This window comes from Bicyclus anynana, chromosome 8 (genome assembly GCF_947172395.1).
Source record: "Bicyclus anynana chromosome 8, ilBicAnyn1.1, whole genome shotgun sequence".
Lineage (NCBI taxonomy): Eukaryota > Metazoa > Arthropoda > Insecta > Lepidoptera > Nymphalidae > Bicyclus > Bicyclus anynana.
Window position 1 is genome coordinate 16,457,414 of NC_069090.1, and position 24,016 is coordinate 16,481,429.

The 24,016-nt window shown below is 38.5% G+C and overlaps 1 protein-coding gene across 5 annotated transcripts in view; it reads right to left on the reverse strand.

Annotated features, from left to right (window-relative positions):
• The window catches only part of LOC112045895 (uncharacterized), a 159,705-nt gene that overhangs the window by 39,363 nt on the left and 96,326 nt on the right, over positions 1-24,016 (reverse strand). For all 5 annotated transcript variants that reach the window (XM_052883159.1, XM_052883160.1, XM_052883158.1 and 2 more), the window contains 3 exons: positions 12,184-12,339; positions 1,973-2,174; positions 1,510-1,635 (listed from right to left, as the gene is read on the reverse strand). In XM_052883159.1, coding sequence (XP_052739119.1) covers positions 1,510-1,635; positions 1,973-2,174; positions 12,184-12,339 — 484 coding nt within the window. The remainder of the gene's footprint in view (positions 1-1,509; positions 1,636-1,972; positions 2,175-12,183; positions 12,340-24,016) is intronic.

Consider the following 24,016-nt stretch of genomic DNA (forward strand, 5'->3'; position numbering starts at 1 on the left):
ACATTAATTTATCGGTATAATTTTACGTTATTAATGAATATTGGATATCTGAGAGTAGGTACGGTATTTTATTGGGATTAGCAATAAAAAACCGATTAAATTGCAATATACAAATTAAATGTTGCTCTCTAAACTAATCTATCCGTGGAAATTACCAACCAAAACATATGCAAATAATGATTATGGCCATGATAAAGCATAGCAAATCGCACTTTCAGGAGTTCAGAGAATAATAATTAAAATAATTAGACTAGGAGACAGTTTGAATTTTAATATCTATACTCTAACAGGTATTAAATTACGGTCTAAAATATGGTAGTATTTGTATGTCAAATTACAAATCCTTTCTCCCATTATTACTTGATGGTTAACCAAACATACATTACACGTCTATAACATTAATAAGACATGCAATAGATAATAAGTGATGAATGACATATTTCGCAATAAAATCATTAAACTCATAAAAACAGCGTACCTACACGTATGATAAGCAATATTTATCGCATGCATTGCGACTCGTACGATGGCAGCGTGTCAGCGATCAGCATATTTTGTGAATATCCAATTCCGTAGAATAGCGATCGCCCCACGTGTTCCGAGAGCTAGTGACCATTTTCGGGTAGGTATTTGCAAGCTGGAAAATTATCTTTTAGCTATCCTAAACACATAAATGGAGACCTGGCTGGGAAATAATGGAATTATTTTTGCAAAAAATATCCTTGAGGCAACCTCAAATTTCTTTTAAATTAAAATATTTTTAGCAGTTAGTAAAAAATAAATAAGCCACATTATTTAGTCGCGGGTTTTTAACTTTTCCAAATGCTTGCAAAATTATTTCACAAAGAGTAACCAGACTGGCTTTATTATATTTCTCTTTTAATATAAAATTTTAAGTCATAAAAGTTTCAGATTGTGTCAAAAATTTGTTTTTTTTTTGCAAATACTATTCCCCCAGCCAGGTCTGCGGTTCAAAGTAAGGATAGTATAGGAGAAGAACAGAACACAGCTTGCTCAAATACCTTCCAAAAATATCGACCAGCTCTTTACCTAGTGGGTTGTAAGTTGCTTGCTCAGTTGTTTATTTACTTTGCATTTTTAGAAAACAAAGTCATCAACGATCGAATTACGTAAACGTTCGAGTTTTCGACACGTGTCTGCGACCGGATGCGTGGCCCGATTATGGCGCGTTGAAGGATATCATGGGAAAATATCGAATGACTTTTCGCGGGTTGACCGGGCTTCGTCAAACGCACCATAGAGTGCTTTGACCGTAGCAAAAAGTTGCCAAATTTTTACAAAATAAAAGGTAAGGAGGCCATGTGACATAATTTAATAAAATGACTAGCTAGTTTGTAGTCCTTGCTTTGATTCCGTTATTTTACACTCGTCGACAAACGTTTCGCCTATCACACATGTGTAAATGTATGTCAGCAGCGCTGTAACATTACAGAATGCAGGGCTGCTGCAGAGATAGTATTTACTCTTATAGGTGAATGGGTTGCTCACCTTGGATATCTGCTGTAGTAAGTCATCCTTGGTGGTGCGAAAGCTCTGGTCCTCGAGGGTGGTGTCGGAGGGGTTATTGGGTGACAGCACTTCCACCGTGTTGTTGTACAAATTCATCACCGGCTCCTGGAACGTATACGATACAACGTCAGCCCACATTCAAGTACGGTAGGCAATTATAGTCTGCATCCATAAAAAGACGAATATTTGGCCAGCACAGACTCGTATAAGAAAGCAAATATTGGAACAGACATTTTAAATTATTACCCACCGTCACCGGATAACTGTCAACTATACAAGCGACATTGTTTGGTTGAGAAGCCACAGCCAATGATGGTTGCTGTTCTGCGGTAGAACGAATCATCCACCTAATCCGAAAGCCTGTCAGGATACTCACGCCCAGCAATGGAAGGCCATCGGCTGACGGTGACGTTGTTGACGATGGTGACGCTGTGCTACTGACCCGTGTGTCGACGCGCAGCTGCTGGTGCTTGGCGGCGGGGCGCTGCGCGGCGAGGCGGATCTTCTTGAAGGGCGGCGGGTCGGCGGGCGGCGGGTGGTGCGCGGGCGGCGCGGGCGGCGCCAGGTACGCCGAGCCCAGCAGCGACATGCGCGCGCCCGCGCGGAAGTCGTTCGCGATGCCGCCGTCGCGCACATATCCGTCCCTGCACACGACAACACCATTAGCATCAGTTCACTACTAGTTTGGCTCGCCCGAAGAGGCCGCCACGCAAAGTCTGAAGGGCACGGTTGCTGTGTAAATACAGGCAATGAGACTTAGCACCTACGCCTCAGGATGATGGACGTGGGTGGTTCACTGTAAGATGTGTTCAAGCTCATCCGGAGAAGCAGTCATGCCAAACAGCATTGCTATGTTCCGGTATAAAGGACACGATTGTCAGTGTAAATGCAATAAAAACAAAAACAAGCAATGAGACAAAAAACTACACCAGGTTGACGGACGCAGAGAGCTTTACTGGAACGTGTCCCATGCGTACTCTGTATTAATTTACTCTTTGCTCTGTTTATTGAGAATGGTTTTCCACTCACTATCAAGCTTTTATCACACTTCATGAGTCGTAACATTTCATCTTTCATCATTCACGACATAAACGTAGAATTATAAATTTAAGAAGAGCACCTGCCGCTTTTTTTCCCGGCTCTCTACGAATCTACAGCTATTCTAAGCCCTGTCTCTATACAAAAAAATTAAAACTATTATATACAAAGCTATAAATTGGCCATAAATTAAAACATATAAGGACCTGATAACCAATGTCAATCAGCGAAACACGTATTTGCAAAGCTGGATCAGTATGAAATTAAAGAAAACCCACTAATTTTTCCTGTTGGTCAATATTATTTTCGTCTAAGATTCAAATGGAGTAATCTAATAAAAAATACAAGATTTTAGGACATTTTTGAACCCCTGAACATTGGGAACATGAACCCAATTTCGGCCTTCATCTTTGACTTTACAAAAATGCTTGTATAGGAGCTAACTTGAAATGAATCAACTTGAATACAATGTTGATGTGTGGGTCAATGCCTTCTTGCCCGGGTGCGTCGCGGGGGACCTTGCTCCCCCGGTATTCTCCTCCAGCCTCATAGCCTAAGGGTTTGGGATGCGCGTACTGCGACAATGTCAATGAAGCTATCGTCCGCCGCGCGGCGCCAGTGTGCGCGCGCCGCGGCACCAGTAGTAAACAGTATCGTACGGCGCAGGTGCTCTATCATTGCGACGACCCACATCGCGCTTATCACGCTTATCAGCGCTTATCAGTTATCAGCGCGATAACCTTTCGATAGCAATATTGTTATTCACGCAATTCCATTAAACATATTATATCTGAGTAGGTATCTACTCGTACAAGATACTCGTGCTTTAAAAATACTTCGTATGGAACAGGAAAATTAGATAATAATAGAAGTTTCGTGTTTTCGGTTTTCCCATTCACTTCTTTGTCACTTTGCAGGATCAGGTTGCACATCGCAATCTGACTCGGGAGTAGGTAGTGTGGACATTTTGGGGAATGGTCATTGATCTGCGTACGACGGGTCAGTGATGCAAGTTCATCTCTTCTATGAGTAAATCGTTCATTTTTGCCGATTTCGGTCAAACAATTTTAGTCATTTTATGATTCTGGCACGATTTTTGTTAATTTTCATTTTTAAGTCTATGACAAAAAGTGTAGTTAGTGTGTGCTTTATATTTCATAGGTCCATTCAATCATTTGAATCTCGGAAAAATTATACATTTTTTGACTTTTGTCCAGAGATACGCTTCTATAGTCAATTCAAGTTTTCCGAATCCTAAGCCTAAGCCGCACGCCGCCATTTTGAAAAAGGAAGTGGATTTTTATGAAGAAAGACGTGACATAAAATTAGTACAGCTTTGTTTTCAGTCACAGACAATACATAATCGCAATGTGTCATGATCGCAGTGGAGATGGAGGTTAAAAAGGAATTTCGATATACAACTCGCAACAACCATTTTATACCATTACATATTGATTACATATGTTACGTACCTACAAATACAAAATCACCGCAAAAAGTGTATTTAGACTAGCTACTTTACTGAGCGCACACATGTACAATTTTGTGTACAATTACTTACATTATAAAATATTAATGTATATAGTTTTTACACTTCCTGAACACACAAATCGACATTGTAAACAAGATTAAATGCACTAAATGAAATTAAGACAATTAGGCACCTTTATTCGCCTCAGTTTCGACGCGCTAGTGACATAACTAATAGTATAAAATCTTTGGTACGTTTCGGGAGCCAGTAGCGACGAGTAGGTATGTCGGTCGGTATCGCAGTCAGTCAGCTGCGCGTATTATTATTATTCCGCTATGGCGGCGACCACGTGGCGCGAGGCGCCGCGCTCACACACACGTCGGCGATCCACTACGCGCGGTCACGTGTATACAGTGGCGTGCACAAACATTTTAGCAAGGGCAAGCACTATACGTACATATTATTATTTATAGGATATAGTTTCTCTAATATAGTGTCTCACAGTAACAGTACAGAATCTTGAGGCGATTCTTATTGGTACAGTGACGTGCGCAAGGTTCCACTGAGGGGAGCCGCCATCGAATATTTTACAGAATTCATTATCTTATTGTGTTAAAAAGTGCACCAAAGAACACACATATCCGTCCAAATACATTATATACATATATTATAACAATTACAATGAACAATAACAAGTATAATGAATTATCTATATTTAGAACTTCCTTATTTACAACATTATGAATATTGCCATGAACTCGTAGTATTGGAGCAACGATCAAAGTTAAATAAGTTACACGTGATCAATAAAAACAAAAATAATTGTAATAAAACCCTATCTATAGCTATAATATTGTCCTACCCACAAGATAGGTGGTAAGTAAACGTATATTGTGGTATTTTCTATTAGGAATTATATTGTCTCGATCCATAGCTTCTTGGTAAGCTTTCGCCAGTGATCCTTAAAGTTCTCTTGAAAAATATCTTCAACTGTTGTCTTTCAAAGGGTTGCTCGCTTGAAGAGACTTACGACTGGGGACATCTCATAATCCTACTAATATTATAAACGCGAAAGTTTGTATGGATGTTTGTTCCTCATTAACGCCGCAACTACTGAACCGATTTGGCTAAAATGTGGAATGGAAATAGATTTTACTCTAGATTAACACATTTTACTACTTTTATCCCGGAAAATCCATGGTTCCCGAGGGATTTGTAAAAAACTAAATTTCACGCGGACGAAGTCGCGGGCGTCCGCTAGAGGTACCTATGTACATATTTTTTTTAAAGTATATTATATTTGCCATATCTTTTTTACCCCTGACGCAGGGGTTTTATAAGTTTGACGTGTCTCATGTCTGTCTATGGAAGCATAGCTCCGATCGGATGAAGCGATTTCAATTTAGTTTATTGTAATAAAGGCGACTTATGTGCGAGTGTTCTTTGACATGAGACATGTTTGATGAAAATCGGTTGAGCCGTATAACAGTTTTGGAGGGTGAAAGTGGTAATACAAATGCAAATATAGTACCTAGAGTGTCTCAAATTAAAGCGCACTAAAAGAGAATTCTTAGTTTCGTTTGATGAGAAAGTTGGTGGTGATAAAAAAATAAAAATAAACAATTACATATCGCAACAACATTTAAAATTTTCTGTTATGATTAAAATAATTTCTGGCTAAAAAGGCTTTACTCTAGATAATTTCATGACCATTAGGGGTTTTTCATAATTTAATATGACCTATATTCATTCGCGTTTCCCTCCAACTAGTCGAAATATACTGTGGGTACGACAATAGTCCAGCGAGCGAGGTTCGAACCACCACCTCTCGATGATGAGTTCAACCACTTAACGGCTGAGCTATTGAGACTTGAATTATGCCGAGGAAAGTATTAAAACCCTGCTAACTTCTACACTGCCACCACAGCCCATACTCCATAAGTGGGTATCTGTGGGAAAATGTACTGACAAACTCTCACCCTTCATAAAATGTCCTAAGTCTGGGTGTCGCAGGCTCTTGGTTCATAGTAGTTCGTTCCGTCTATTCTATAACAACACGATCGATCGATCGCGACTTGTGTAGTAAGAGTACGCTTTGAGAAATGGGAGATTGTAAACAGAATAAGTATGAGCGGCGCTGCACCTGGCGCCAGTGACGTCACCGAGCAGGCCGGGCGGGCGGGGGGTGGCGGCAGAGGGGGCGCCCGCATTCCAGCTAAGTGCAAACTTAGCGTAACCGAGTTATATGTGTGTGTGGGGTATTTGTTTATGCTTTGTAACTTGGCACCAATATTTGGACGTTGGGACAAACTCCGCCAATATTGGTGCCAAATTCATGGTATTAGACAGCCGTGTACACAGTTAATAGTAACCTTGCTTTCTGCTTCTACGGCCGCAGATTTGATTCCTACAACTGGAAAATATTTGTGTGTCTGGTTGTGTTTATTATAAAGAGTACAGATTTTAATTTTTGTATATAACGATTTAACTCGAAAACTACTGACTCGATTTGAAAATTCTTTCACGAATAGTACCTACATTATCAGGGAATAAGTACATTATCAAGGAGTAAACATAGGCTATGTTTAATCCCCGTATTCTTGAGGGAATGTGAACTACGCGATTCACTGCGAGGTTTTGCAGTAGATACCTACATTATATATGTATGAAATGTAGGTATATAATGTAATCACTGTAAAAGTAGATATCTTAATACCAATAACAGGCTACGTTTACTTTAAGTTTAGTTTATATGTAGATAGTGATGTTCGTATACTGTATAGTCCAAATATATGTATTTATTCATGGTACCTGAGGAAAATACAAAGCTGTTTTTATTTGGTGTATTATAAATTGTTTTAAGTTTTGTTTGTAATGCACTTGCAACTCCCGTTTTATGAGAAACTAGCAGACGTCACGCGTTTTCACCCGCGTGGTTCCCGTTCCCGAAGGAATACGGAGATAATATATAGCCTATAGCTTTCCTCGATAAATTTGCTATCTAACACTGAAAGAATTTTTCAAATCGGACCAGTAGTTCCTGAGATTAACGCGTTCAATCAAACAAACAAACTCTTCAGCTATATAATATTAGTATAGACTAGCAGACAACGCGTGGTTCCCGTTCCCTAGGAATATGGGAATAAAATATAGCCTATAGCACTCAGGGATTGTGTAGTTCCCAACAGTGAAATATATTTGGAACCATGAACTTTGTACATAAGTCTATGGTAATATCACGTTTCTCGTTAAGCTATAAAATGCCAATGAATTGGAATATACAACATGCTCGCTTAACCTTTCAAAGTGAAAGCAGTGATTCCGCTATCAAACTGCGACGTGGAAAATTACAGAGTAGGCAGAAAATAAATGAGCTTCGAATGTGGTTTTCCCGTCGTAAAAATAAAAAAAAATGTGTTAAATAGTCTGAATGATTAATCTGTGAAATGCAGGAATACTTTTTTAATCCGTTTGGTATTCTAGAGTAAATAGAGCACGTTCAAATAAACGATTGTGGGTGGGTAGTATGTATCGTATATGTATATTAAATGATAAATGAAAAATTAAGGTTTTCATTAAGGTAATTATGTATTTTATAAATTTTTCCAAACGTTAAAAATGCTGTCGTCCATTTTGTGACGTCACAATGTTACTTGATGTTACTAAAGGAATAAACCTGAAAGTAATTAATAACTAATAATTTTGACAAACACTAAACCGTTTGAATAAGGTTTAGTGTTTACGTGACGTCATGAAACAGATAAAATATAAACAATCATGGCCGTTTTGGCCCAAAAAATATTTTTCATATGTATAAAAAATTATGATATTTTTTTCAATCTAGTAGAGCGATAATGAACAATTTAAAGACCATTAAAAAAAGGTGTCAACTAGCCTATTACAAATGTCCGAAGCGAGTGGCCAGCACTGCGGACACTCCGTCGCGACCTACATCGGAAGGGCAAGGGCCGAGTGGCGCATACCTATTATGTAAAGCGAATGTTACAACTATGTTCTATGCCGTACTAGATGTTTCTATCTTCATACGTTTGAAAATCTCTATGCAATAGCCTATATCAAAACTTCTATAAACAGAACGCTTTTACGCCTTAACCACTAAACCGATTTTAAAAGTTCTTTCACCAATGGAAAACTACATTATCAGCGAGCAACATATGCTCCATTTTATCCCCGTATTCCCACATCAACGGAAACTACGCAGGAGTAACAGCGGACAGTTTGCAAGTGTGTATACACATAAATTGTAAATACATTTGATGATTTGAAGAAAATTCCTCTCCACTTACTCGTATTTGCAAAGATTGTGTTAGGAGTGGGTACGTCAATAGTCCATCGGGCGGGAATCGAACTCATGACCTCTCGGCCTGAAGTCCAGTCCCTTTAAAATAATATTTATCTACTGCCTGCCGGAAATTCCCTAATCCAAGCTGCTATATTAAGATTATATAATGATTTATTTATTTTGCTATCATCCGCGAAAATTCTGCAATGCAATTGCACGTTGTAGAGTCAACATCTCCTGAGGATGCTCCGGTTTCGGGGTGAAACGTACGTAGAGAGTATTTTGTCGGACCTGGGTGACGTTGTCGCATGGGTTCGCCGAATTTTCGCGGATGATAGCAAAATAAATAAATCATTATATAATCATGATGAACTTCCGCAAGGTAACGCCTGCTTCTATCCAATAGCTATATTAAGAATTTCTAAAAATGAAAAGCTCAATATTTCATTCTAGCAGACGCCGCGTGGTTCTACCCGCGTGATTCCCTTTCCCTTAGGAGCACGGGGATAAAATATGGCGTATAACACTCGGTGATAGTGCAGCATCCCAACAGTGAAAGAATTTTTCAAATCAGTTCAGTAGCTTCAGAGTCAGATCAGTATTTGCAAACAAGCAAATCTTTTCTCTTACAATGAGTATAGAAATCGACCCAAGACTCGAACCCCATCCAAGACACTATCCGAAGTAACATGGCTAACCACTGTACCGACTAGGCAGTAGTAGAATAGGAAGCTCTAGAACATTGCACACACTCAATGCTCCCCGCAATACACTCGCGCTCGGCAATTCCCATTGCGCAGTAAAACAGCAAATAGACGACTTTCACTTTAAAATGTTAAAAGATAATGCATTATGCATGTCAGAGTTACTTGCCTCTGCTGGTATGGCTCCTGCTGGAGTGGCTTTGAGATTAAAAGTGCTTCCTTATTTATTTTAGCTACTGTTTGGTACGCCTGAACAACACTATTTACTTTACCCATATAACGTACGTACGCTTGGATAACAAATATTAAAAAATCAGTTTCTTTTTTCTAAACGAGGTTTTATAACTAAAGTATTTTTTTAAAGTCAGCACCATGCATAGCAGATATAGTAGCTAAGTTTTTCCTCTGAACCATAGATCATGCGTCATGATGGACTATTATCCGTCCACAAAAGTCGGACGTCCCAACTTATTTCTATTATATACTAAGCAGTCGCCCCAGTTTTATCGGCGTAGTACCCATTCCCATGGTGAAACAGGTATTAAATACACAATACTCACATTCAAAATCGCTTCAAAAGTTCTTAAGATTACCCCTACAAACTTCACCAATGATAAATGGACTAACTAACTAACTAACATTTCGAAAGATTTACTGTTTTAAGAAATGGAAAACTTTACGATTAATATTTTTATCTTCAAAGGATTATGCATCTAAGCGACAGCGCAATTATATCTATTCCATTCATTTCACAATCCACATCCGTCATTTCGTGCGTAGATGAAAGCGGAGGCGATTCCGGGCATTTTACGCGTATATAAAATTAAAATAAATACATACCTATGTACAATATGTGTGACGCAACTCCCTTGACTTTGCCAAAGCGTAAATAGACGGACGGACAAACCAGACAATCGAGTGAAAGAGTGGAAATGAAATATGAAAACAATAAAAACAACTCGCTGGGCGGCCGCCAAGCGGGCCAGTTATGAAACACGACCGAAATAAAGCCCCAAAACAGCGCGTTTGGGAAGCTTTTCAAAAAAGTTGGTTTTGCGCTGCCAGAACTTCTTATGCAACGGAAGCTTTCTTCGCGACTCAAAGGCTAAATGTGCTCTGTGGTCAATTTCTGAAATGGAATAACAACTACGTAAGCTCTAAACTTTACTATAAAGATCGTGCTATAATATCTAATGCCAAGCTCCAGTGTAACTATTTATAATCTTTGATTATATAGACGTATATATTATAATCAATGTACTTCTTTGTATTGTTCAATTCAATGTATGTATTACCAAATATTCTCGAATAATTAGACCAAGACAAAACTCCTTAGAGAAAGCTTTATTATTTAAATTTTACATAATAAAACTCTGCAGTATGCTGTGGCATAGAATAAAATCAGGTACCAAATTAAAACTTGCCAACCGGAAAGATTTATTTTAAACAAAATATTCTTTCTCTTGTTATAAGAACTTTATTGTGACGTCCAAAAATCTCACCGCAGAACATATTGTTTACTTTTGGCGTCGTACCATTTCATAACTTGTTTTAATGCTGTAGGTAACATTTAATTAATCCTAGTGAAACCTAGCCTAGCGTTTTTAAAAACCCATTCATGCTACTAAAATACATAACTATCAGATGTATTTATGTCAGGTCTTCCTATAAAGATGGTACTACGTTCTGCACCATGCAATTTGGCGGCCTCCGTGGCGCAGTGGTATGAGCGGTGGATTTACAAGACGGAGGTCCTAGGTTCGGCGGGGCCGATTAATGTTTTCTTAATTGGTCAAGGTCTGGAGTCTTCGGCCGTGGCTAGGTACCACCCTACCGGCAAAGACCGCCAAGCGATTTAGCGTTCCGGTACATATCGTGTAAAAACCGAAAGGGTGTGGATTTTCATCCTACTCCTAACAAGTTAGCCGGCTTCCATCAGATTGCATTATCGCTTGAAGAATAAAAAAAACAAACATAGTCCAACTTGCGCTTGTAAGATATTACCTACAAAATTGCAAGTGCAAAATACACTATTAGACCATTGAGGAGTCATTACGACCCTGTATTGGAATTTGGAATTTGCAACAATTAGTCAAATCCGCACCACATACGACACCAAGAACATGAGGCTCTATAAATCGCGAAAAACATCGTCAATATGACGCAAGGATGTAAAGAATACAAAGAAGAAGCAACGACAAATCACAATCAACCAAAAATTTAGTTCACACGAAAACATAAAATTAAAAAAAAACACCACTTTTTGTTAAGTCAGCTCAAGAAGAAAGGCTGGCTAACGGTACGGTGTCAGATTTTTACAAAATAAAACAAAGAAAAAATAAAATTATTCAACAGTAAACCTTTTGGCACAGCACTTGGCCAGCTTCAGTGCAAAGTCGAACCTGTCTCGTCTCGAGTCGTCGGCCGGGTGGCGACTGGCGGGTGGCGACTGTCGGGTGGCGACTGACGAGGTGAGCGCAGGGTGGCGCAGGTGGCAGAGACACGGCTTGATTGTATAAACACGCATATCGCGTTACACAGATGCTGTGCTGTTTTTTTATCGAATTCGAGATCGAAAACAACTGCGCGACACCGTTATACAAACAATCAGAGGATGCGATGTTTTATCAAAAAAGTTGGCAATTTTTGATGTGTGTGATGTTTGATGGGAAAAAAAATCTAAAATTTTTGGGACTTTGAAGGTCAGACTCGACGATATTGTGATCGTAAGACTACACAGAAGTCTTAAAAAGTTTTGTCTTACTTAGCGTTTTATGAACTAAATTACGAAGTAGACCTACGTATACGATTTACTCCACTGTATAGATGTACGAATTGGGAAGTTTTTCTTATTTTCTACGTCCAACTAGATTAAAGTTCCATGACTTCTACTGACGTCCACTGCCATACGAGTACGAGTTTTTCTGACAGCAAGTAAAGCAAGTACCACAGCACAGTATGATTGCTCGTAATGTTACAGACTGAAGAAGTGCAAGTGCAGGGCGACGAAGGGCGCATTCCTGTCGTTTCTTGCTCGGCGATCTCATGTTGACCTGAGCTTAGCTTGCCTTATAAGATCATGTGAACGTACTCCAGCGCCCCGTGCCCGTGCCCGGGAGCGTCGGTCCCGCTCTCACCTGAAGGACAGCGCGGCGGCTCCATAGGGCTGGTGCAGGCGCAGCGCGGAGGGGTAGGTGGGCGGCGCGTAGGGCGCCGCGGGCCTCGCCGGCGCCACGCCCGTCTGCTTGCCGCCGTACGCCAGCGCCCCGTGCCCGTGCTCCGTCTGCCCGGGCCTGCAACACAAACGCACACATTGTAACAATGCTAATACAACTACATCATCATCATCATCATCATCATCATCATCACACGAGCCGACAGACGTGCACTGCCAATACCTTGTAGTGTGTCACAACGGTTACCGGTAACACAAACACGTTCCATTAATATATCTAACTAGCTGATGCCGCGCGGCTTCACCCGCGTGGTTCCCGTTCCTGCAGCAATACGGGGATAATATAATAGCCTATAGCCTTCCTCGAATAGGCTATCTAACACTGAAAGAATTTTTCAAATTGGACAGCAGTTCCTGAGATTAGCGCGTTCAATCAAACACACAAACAAACAAACTCTTCAGCTGTATAACATTAGTATAGATAGAGAGCCAGAGAGCACGCACACGTTGGTTGGCGAACAATGAAAATTTCCCAAGTACAGTCCTCATCTGACCGGACACAGATCCGACATAATACTGTCAAGTTTCGAGCAGAACATCCTCAGAAACATTCGCAGTAGAATGGTGATGGACATGATCCGGTGTCCGGTGTCCGGTTTTGTAACGGATCTGTGTAGAGTCGCTGCACGAACATGTCAGATATTCACATAAAATAGAAAAGTAATTTATACATATTGTACACAATATGAAATTTCACAAAATAATAAAAATAAAATGCCCTGCTTTATTTTACATCTGAAATGCAATTTTCTTAATTCGAAGTACTTAAGTAAGCCTATTTTAATAGAGCTTCAGAAAACGACCTAACAACTTTTGCAATAAACAGATAATTTTGGAACTTGTATTTTAATCATATTAATGGTTATTCTGATGATGATGAATGGTTATACGAAAGTCATAAACCGGCATCATAAATAATAAGTACGCTATGTACTTGAAATCGTATTTTTATCAAACCTCAAAAACAATTATGTGTGAATATAGGTGTGTATGTGTGTGTATCACTCGTGGCTGTGTGTGTACGCAAAAACAAACATTTTTTGTGTGACAGTAACATCATTGAGTGAGTAACGATACATATTTATTTAAGAGTTATCCTTATTGCTGAATCACTCATTAGGATTAGGTACGTGTATTATCTGTACATTGAACATAAAAAACACAGTCAAAAGAGACTTTGTTCCAACATTTTTATCTTTTATTAATATTATACTCACTGATTTATGACGAAAGTTTTATCTATAATTTGACATAATAAACCTAAAGGTACAAAAAAACAACGAACATTCAACACAAATAACTTAAACATCATAAGAGCTGACCGATGTACTATGTCGGTCTTAATAACCTATTAAAATAAACACTACCTACTGTATGATATACACCAGTAGACACCGGATGACATTTTGTTACATAGAATCTTAATGTCGTCAGTACATGTATTTGTAGGTATATGTCGTTGGTGTAAGTAAACTAGCCTACGTCAAAGATAGTGAATTAGCCTGCTGTGTTGGCGTTTTTTGCGCTTACTCAGGACATATTTTAACATATTCGTAGCTACCAACGAGTACAAACTAGCAATTTGGACTGTGGCGTTTATCATATTTTTTTAGTTTTTCTCTCTACATTTTACGTACGTATAATCTTAGTAAAAGAAAAGGCGATGTGTGTAAACAGAATTCATTAAAAAAAACATTTCCATAATAAGTACGTGTTTACAAAAAAGGATTTAATTTAAATACATGTAATAATGTACTTATTATCTAATAGAAAATTATAATTCTAATAAAAAATCCAAACTTAATAACTACTAAGCTAATAAGTAATAACAGCCAAGTAGACAGTCAGTCAGTCAGTCGTATCGCGCCGGTCGAATGAAGCGATTGAACGTCCAAACAATAATAAAAATTTTAATAAAAAAAATACAACCGACTTCAAAACCTAAAAACGTACCCACTAAACTAAAAAGCGAAAAATAACATCATAATATGTTCTACCTGCTGATCAGTATGAAGACGGTGCTAAGCCGGTGATGTATTAATTCAAGCCATGTGAGAATATCTTATAGATTTAGATTTTGCAGACAGTGTTGTTTCATGGGGTCCTGTCAGAAATAGCTTAAATTAAGACAACACCGGCTAAGCACCGCCTTCATACTGATCAGCAGGTAGAACATATTATGATGTTATTTTTCGCTTTTTAGTTTAGTGGGTACGTTTTTAGGTTTTGAAGTCGGTTGTATTTTTTTTATTAAAATTTTTATTATTTTTCCATTTTTAGTGTAAAACATCAGACCCCTAATGACAGTCACAACCCATCTTGGTACAAAATTCTCAGCAATACAAATTAATCAAGCCCAAGCACAAGGTAGCTACCGTAAACCGTTAAGGGGTTCCCTTAATTGACCTTGGTCTTCATCATCAGACCCCTAATAACAGACACAACTCATCTAGGTAGAAAGTTCTCAGCAATACGAATTAATCAAGGCCAAACACAAGGTAGTTACTGTAAACTGTTAAGGAGTTCCCTTAATTGTCCTTGGTCTTCATCACCAAACCCCTAAATGACAGTCACAACCTATCTACGTGGAAAGCTCTCATTAATACAAATTAATCAAGCCCAAACACAAGGTAACTGCTGTAAATCGCCGAGGAGTTCCCTCGTCTGTTTTATGGCTCCATCATCAGATCGATTTTAAACCTTCATGAAATTGTAGTGCTTAAAACTACTAAATGGAAAAGTATACGAACACACTAGACACCCATATAATTTTTGAAAGTTCCCCTCAATTTCTCCAGGATTCCATCATCAGATCTTGACATGATGGCAATGGGACCAAATGGGGACTATACCGTTTCAAACAAAAAAAAAATTTTTGAAATCGGTCCAGGCGTCTTTGAGTAATCGGTGTACATACATAAAAAAAAAAAAAAAAAAAAAAAAAAAATACCGACCGAATTGAGAACCTCCTCCTTTTTGAAGTCGGTTAAAAACATAATTAGGCGCGCTCTACACACCGGCTCCGCTTAACGATTCGAGGTCAAGCAAAACAAACCGATCGATAGTACAGGAGGCCACCGTTATTATGTCCTAGCAGACCTTGCAGCAGATTTGTGCTCAAAACCAGTCTTCAAGAAAAAAACGAAAAAATTCATTCAATTCGAACATTATAAAAAATTTTAATTTATAAGATTTTTACATACAATTTTTATTCATAACAAAATTGCGCATTTATTAAAGATGCCATAATATTAATTTTACTGGCAATTATTGAACAAAACAATTATGCTTTGAGTGGGTAATACAAATTACTGTATAACCCACTTACAACAAGCTTTTCGCTTAGTTGTAGAGAAAAATGAAATATAGCTTTTAAAAGATATATTTTTTTAATTTTAATGAAAATTTCTAGCTGAATAGGTACTTTATTACACTAGTGAGAATTCGAACCCCAGAGTTCGTGATCTCCAAAGCCAACAGGCTTAACTGGTACTGGTCAACGTACAATAACGTCAAAATAAATGACTTCTAGGTTGAGCACATTTGTCGGCCGGCTCTCGGCTCACTATTACAGCTAATGGATGTAATAATTCAGCAGTCAAAGTACGAGTCGCGCCCGACACAATACCTGCCGGCTCTTTGCCGCTTATCGCAAATCTGCGCCTTATCGCCTTATCACTTCATCTAATGCAGCGCCCGAGCGGTTGCCGACTAAATAATACTATCCCAGCACGAATGTCAATACCTAGCAGACGCCCCGCGGTTTTAGCCGCGTAATTCCCTTTCCCGTGGGAATACGGGGATAGCCTAACACTCACCACAGAACAGAAAACGCCACAAACTCAGTAAAAGTATCTTTTTCAAAATTATCATATCAATATTTCTTAAAAATGAGTACCCACCTACCCAGATACATAATTGTTTTTATAATTTGCGATCTATCTGCTTGCATTTGTCAAAAACTTTAAGCTTAATAATATTAACATACTAATAACTACTAGGTAACAGGGGGAGAACCACGCCATGAATAATATTAACAACACGAAGACAAATAAAGCTGCCCATTATGTGCTTATAGGTGATTAAGTCTATTTGAGCGACACCTGACTCACCACACTCGCTCTGACTCACGGTCTCAGGTCTAAGCGGCAGTGTAAGGTTTTCCTCCTCACGACATCCTACTCGTGGTTTAATCGATTAATTAAAAACATTGGCGTCTTCTCTGTACAGTTAGTAGTGATGTGGTTCTCAACAGAGAGGTACTGGGTTCCCAGCTCGAGTCAGTTTAGGACTTTATGTTTTCTAAATTTGGCTTATGTCTGCAGGTAGGCAGGCATTAAAATAAATAATACTGTTTTATCTTCGATACATAGATAGTAGGTATATGCAAAAGATTATAAAAACGATACATAATTACATACTCGTTCACATCATGTTTAAGTACACATAACATTTTTTTATCGTGTATGACTATGATTTGGCTATGTTATTCTAAACGTATACGTACAGCTCATCGAGCCGCACTCACGCGGCGTGGCGTGGCTCGTGGTCCAAATCTTTTCATGTAGAGGCCTGAGAACTCAGACCAATTAGGTACTCGTACCGTACGTTGGGAGACTTCACACACGCAGAGAATTAAGAAAATTCTCAGGTATGCAGGTTTCCTCACGATGTTTTCCTTCACCGTTTGAGATACATGATATTTAATTTCTCAAAATACACACAACTGAAAAGTTGAAGGTGCATGCTCCGAACTGGATTCGAACCAACACCCTCCGGAATCGGAGGCAGAGGTCATATCAACTGGCGTATCACGGCTTAAAAGGTAACGCGACATAAATACAACCAACTTAACTGCATATTTCAATTATAGTATGCGCATTATCATCTGAGTCGTCCGGTCATAAAAGTCAAAAAAGATAGGAATGTGCAGCGCGCCTACCTGCGCACCCTAATTATCGATAAACGGCTACCTGCGCACGTGCTAATGATGAGTCAATAATGATTTGGACGATTCTGATTGGTCGGTTTCTAATGTAATTGCATTGCGTATTTTTTTTGCTATAAATGTGTTTACTGCAATTAAATAAATACATTCATGTGTTACTCGTTGCGCACTATGGATACTAATATATAATAAATTTGGCAGAAGACGAAGATTCTGATGATGAAGACTCAGATGAAGATTAATTTTATTTAGTTAATAATTATATAATATGAAATATGTATTATATTAAATCAAATATTGTTAATTTTTTTAATTTTGTGAACAAGATACGATAATAAACTTTACTTATCGATAATATGTCTTTCATTGTTACACCCTTCACTAGACGGCTCCATAAGACCCATAAGTGCAAGCGAGATAGATATAGAGAAATGATTTATGGCCCTAAGACTCAGTTGTTAATGCTATTAGTATAGTCACAATCAGTAATTTTTTTTTTGTTCAATTATTTAGCATTTGGCTGAGCTCATCTGATAAGTGGCGATGGCGCGATAACTTAGATGGGTTTCTATGCGGTAAGGTAGGTACTGTCATACCCTGGGATAGTTAAGCTAAGTGCTGTCGCAGCTGTTCTGCCCGGGCTGCAGCTGAGCCAACACTTCGCTGTATTCGTACGTATACAATATACATAGATAGTATATAAGACCCAACTGATACCTTGATCGTATTTCAACCACGGAGCTCACCGGTCATTTATTTTAATGTGTTACCATATAATACAAATTAATTAGTAGGTGTCACTTTGTTCTGTTTTGCACACAAATTAGATTGTCTGTACAACTTACCTAACATACCAAACCGTCTTCCCATAATAGAATTTGAGTCTATTTAAAGTAATCACATTAACATAAGTTTGTAAACAGTGATAGAGTTAATTAATTTTTTTAATACCTAAGGTTTAATGTCGCATTTTTATTAATTATAGTACATACTTTGTTATTCAGGTTTGCAATGACATGAAGTTATTTTATTTAGTAACCGATCATTCATAAAATACTAGCGGACCCGGTCAAGCTTCGCTTTGATTTATGTGCACTTCTTCCCTACCCTACCGTTACCCCACCCCTACCCCTACCCCTGAATTCATTTGTTACAAAAAATGTGATAAATGAAAAACCACTCGACCGATTTTGTGCAAACTTCACATAAACCTTCTGCTATGAGTAGATAGTCCGACAAAGCCTAAACATTTGGTTTGGATAGGTGAGCCCGTTTTTTTTATATAATTACAACGAAAAGTGGCATTGATTTTTATTTAGAGATGCCACATTTACACCAATTTTTTTAAATATGTAGGTTTTTATTTTATCAAATGACAAATATCGAGGTTCGTAATAGCAGTCGGTGATTCACTACAGGTGAACACTGAACGTTAGTCACAGCGAGACTCGAGCAAACAAACTTTACTTTACTTTACTAATTATCGAGTACTGTGCTCGACCATTGTTTAAAACAATCATGAACTCTATAGAGAAAATTTTACATAACACTAGCAGAGCCATCACGGTTTCTCCCGCGTACCTCCCATTCTTGTGGGAATACTGGGTTAAAACATAGTCTATGTTACTCGATAATAATATAGCTTTCCATATCTTATTAACTAGCATAGAACACCTACGAGATACATAATCTCTCTTATAATCGGACCACGCGTTTCCAAATATAGTCAATCTATTCCAGGAAGTCCATTTGGCTACGTATCTATACTAATATAATAAAGCTGAAGAGTTTGTTTGTTTGTTTGTTTGTTTGTTTGATTGAACGCGCTAATCTCAGGAACTATTGGTCCGATTTGAAAAATTCTTTCAGTGTTAGATAGCCCATTTATCGAGGAAGGCTATAGGCTATATATTATCCCCGGATTCCTACGGGAACGGGAACCACGCGGGTGAAACCGCGCGGCGTCAGCTAGTATAATAATAAGATGACTGAGAACCGCGTTTGTGTGTATAAACTGAAGATTCGATTCGTAAAGGAAAGTACCATAGAGTTATGAACATTGTATTTTACACACCAACGCGCCGACAGTTGGCACTGTACTCTTGTCTGTACACACCTGCCACTACGTACATACAAAGCCAAACAGACTTCCAAAAGGAGACAAATTATAGAAGGGTAAAATCAATTTATTCAATACACAGATTCAGAATCTTCGATACGACTGCAACTGCAAGAGTCTATTGCGAAAAAAAAAAACAAAAGGAAATAAAAGGACTCAAACGTTCGAAATTTAAACAGTCGCAATAGAATCTTTGCAGAGAACATGAAAGGAGCGTCGCTGTGCCCATTCGGAGCGCTCCATTGTTATTTGTTCGCCGTCCGTCGCGACGCACTGCTCCACTTTGTGCCGGCAACAATGTCTGTGCGCTGTGCAGATCTGGCGCAGGTAGGGCCGACTGTGCCGACTGTGCCGTTGCAACACAATACGTTAGAGATTTACGATTCGTGCCTTGCTCAAATTCTCAGCCATTCTATTCCATTTGTTAAGCGAACAAAACCATCGGATGTGTGTGAAATGTGCTAATATTACGTTAATTTTTGACACAGTAACAATATTCTTTAGAAGTTTAGATATGTTTTTTACTAACTGAACTATTTAGAACGATGCCACCGTTTTAATAAATTATACTATCAGATTAGATGCACAGTATATTATAGTAAACGACAAAGCTTTTGCAAATTAAAGGATTTTATTCAACCTACTTCATAGAACAACTTGGTTACTTGGTTTGAAACCAAACCAAACAATTATTGGTCTTTAACCAGAAAGACCAACTTGTCTCTACTAAGGACCAAAGCAATCTGTGGAGGATAAGGATCAAAGGTCTGTGGCCGCCACAGACCTTTTCATCTCAGGTTGATTTGCGTAAAAATATCTTATAATTCTTGGGCAGTAGTTTTACATTTAATTTCGAAATATAACTCGACTCGTTGGACGCCCGCGACTTCGTCCGCCCTAAAATTTTTATAATGCGGCCCTATCGCAAAATCCGTACTTAACGGATACCTTGTAACTATAGACTACCTCCCTACCAAATTTCATCTTTGTATTTCAAGCGGTTTTCGAGATTTCGTGATGAATGTAAATCTTTCGCATTTATTTATTAAGATTTGCTTTTCTCAATCAATTACTATCACTATAAAAATAAACCAACAACTCATATTATTATATGTATACTTTCTCTTTAGTTAATAGTAACGATGAATCAGTCCGTACAAGTTGTATCAATAAAGCGTGTATCAACTAAACACCGTATACTTACAACGAACGTTGTTTCATTGATAAATAACAATTAAATGTAGAACGTAATGTAATAGGTATCCGATAACGGTGGATAGTTCTAGATAGTGGAAAAGTTCTGACTGCACAACTATCGCATCTACATAATAAATCAATGACTTGTTTACTAATCCTAACCACATTCACAATACTGAAAGCAATGTGGTGATCTGCAGAGCGTTATCGCACAATGATTATTGTGTCTGTGTGTGTTTGTTAGTTACTAGTAGATGCCCATAATATTAGTTACTAGTAGATGCCCCTCGGTTTCACCCGGGTTGTTCCGAACAATGCAAACAAATGTAGTCTACGTAGATAGGCCTCCACTTGAGATTTCTTTTGCCATAATGACTCAATGAATTTTGTTTCTCCTGCCCTTATGCTAGATGAGGACGGCACAATATGTTTTGGACTATTCCAAAGATTTTAATTTTTTGTCGATCGTCTCTGGTGTCCCCTTAGACGGGATGCCCTAAACAATAGCTTAAATCTATACTAATATTATAAATCTGAAGAGTTTGTTTGTTTGATTGAACGCGCTAATTTCAAGAACTACTGGTCCGATTTGAAAAATTATTTCAGTGTTAGATAGCCCATTTATCGAGGAAGGCTATAGGCTATATATTATCTCCATATTCCTACGGGAACGGGAACCACGCGGGTGTAACCGTGCAGCGTCAGCTAGTAGCTTATAGGCTAGGCCAGCGGTTCCACCTGCGTAGTTCCGAATGATGCAACAAATGTAGACTACATATTCAGGCCTCCATTTATGTTTATTTGGTCACAATGACTCATTTTCCAGAATGCTATCATTAACCGACTTCCAAAAAGGAGGAGGTTCAACGTTCGGCTGTATGTATGTTTTTAGGTATACATATGTGTACTTCACTGTTCGGACGTTCCAATAATATGACCAATAATTCCAGAACACACAGATGTTCGAGTGACGTCACTGACACCACTACATAGCCATATATTAGCTACCTGCCAATTTTTGTGCTCAGTTAGTGTTTTGTCACTCTGGAGATAACGTTAGTAAAAAAAAATAGGCTCAATAGTTCCATAGTTAAGGGGCCGGAAACAAATCCCAGAAGTCCATAATTTGATCCTTCCCCATCAGACTATTATTATATCCATTCCCAGCATAAGCTTCTAGCTTAGTTGAGACGAAACAGGCGGTATTGATCATGTCTAAAAAAGACAAGAGTTATAAATACAGTATTGCGACAAAGAACCGAGACAGCTACAAAATTCCTAACCGACCTAACTAACCCGGGATACAAACCATCACTTTTATCGAATGGAAATTTCGATCAAAATCTTAAGAAAAAACTGTACAGTTACTGACTTTTAAATTTAACTGTACACTTGTACAGTTAAAACTGCAGATCTGTAGCTCGCGTTAGCTTCATCTGCGCGAGTGTGACCGGGAGACAAGCGTATCTGACGAGATGAATTGTAAACACGGAGTGAATAACCGGACGGGACGGGATTAGCTATATATAGCGCGCGGCGGCTCCCACTGTTTCACGGTCACGCAGAACTGCGCCTTTAGGTATGCGTTAGATATTATATCTCAGAAAGATGATGTAGCTATGGATGTAGGCTAAGCTAAGAGCTTACCTCATTTTGGGAAAGCTGAAAGTCAGCTCTCGTACTATAGGTAGTACAGTAGCCGTTAAATTGCCGGTCTCCCGGTATAAATGTATTTTTTAATATAAAAAGTATAATATAAGAAATCGTGTCCCCAGGCGCCGGTCCCTTAGCTTTGCGACAATCCTTTAATAACATTATATTATGTGCTACTTTCTGATCACTTTGAAGACGGTGTCAATACCCTGCCCTTCTTATTTTATTTTCGCAATAAAAAGTATCCTAAAACCTTCTCCGTATTATTGGTCTTAAACCGTGCCAAGTTTCATTTGAATTCATTCAGTAGTTTCAGCGTGATGCCTGAATAACAAAGAAACACAGACAGACAGACAAAAAAAAACGAAAAAAAATATTTTTTGCTTCAGTATCGATTATATAATGCACCCCAACAAAAATTTTCAAAATATTTTTACAAACTTTAATACCAAGGAGCAAACTCAAAATATAAAACGTTTATTTTTTCACTTCCAAAACTCCCAAAAAGGAACATCTAAACCATGCAATCATCTGACGCTCGTCAAACAGGTGATGCGCTGAATTGGTTTGACATTGAAGTTAACTCGTTATCAGTGAAGTGTCGCATGAGTCACGGGTGACCTTCTGCGGGCGGTGGGTTCGGTGCTCGCCTCGCCACCGGGTTATCGGAGTGACTTTGTGTTCAACTCCGGTGTGTTACTGCGACACCGAAAAAAAAAGCGGGAATTATCTGACAACAAAATTAATTTTTAGGGAATAAAATAGCGAAACCTAACAAAAGTACTTTTGGAATACAGTCATGTTCAACATGACGTATTCTGTGACATAATAAACATTTTTGAAGTTGTAATAATAGTTTAAGATCCATATAGTTTTGGCTGGTGGCTTTGGCCGTGGCTAGTTACCACCCTACCGACAAAGTCGTACCGACAAGCGATTTAGCGTTCCAGTATGATGGCGTGTAGAAACCGAAAGGGGTGTGGATTTTCATCCTCCTCCTAACAAGTTAGTCCGCTTCTATCTTAGATTGCATCATCACTTACCATCAGGTGAGATTTTAGTCAAGGGCTAAGGACTTGTAAAGAATTTTAAAAAAAATCCAGTATCCAGTAGAGATTCATAAGTGTGGCTGATTATGATGATGATGATGATGGTGATGATGATTTATCAGGCACTCTCCCCTCCTTATAGTAGAGGGAAATAGATCAATCAACGTTGCCCCATTACCTACGGTTTGGCAATCTAATCGCAACATATACTCAGAGGCACAATTATCCGCGCAATATACTCGCGTCATATTAAAGTCGGCAGATGATTGTGCCTCTGAGTATATTACCAGTATGTAGCTAACATACAGACAGGTAGAATGCAGAATGTCCTCTCTAAATCAGTTAAACCATACAAATTATATTTCTAGAAGCGTCGCCTTCATTAAATCAGCGTTAGAGCGTCACGCGTACGCGTTAATATGCGAATTTGCTTTATAAATAAAAGGCGGTAGGTATTTAAAATGCATAATGCGGCGGCCGGCGGGCGGTCGACGACCGGCGCTTATGCTAATATCTGCACAGCAGGTTTGCGCTAAAACTGTTATCTCCCAAACGGACATACAGCCTTTACTTTACTTTACTTATACTACCACACTAAACTAACTCACTAACTAATATTATAATAATAGTACGTTGCGCTTTTACGAAAAAACCACTGTAACCGATTACATTACGATAACATAATATTACTTTCAAAATTTTCAAGATTTTAACAATTATAATAATAATTAATAAAAAATCAAAAACCTAAATTTATTTATTTAAACAT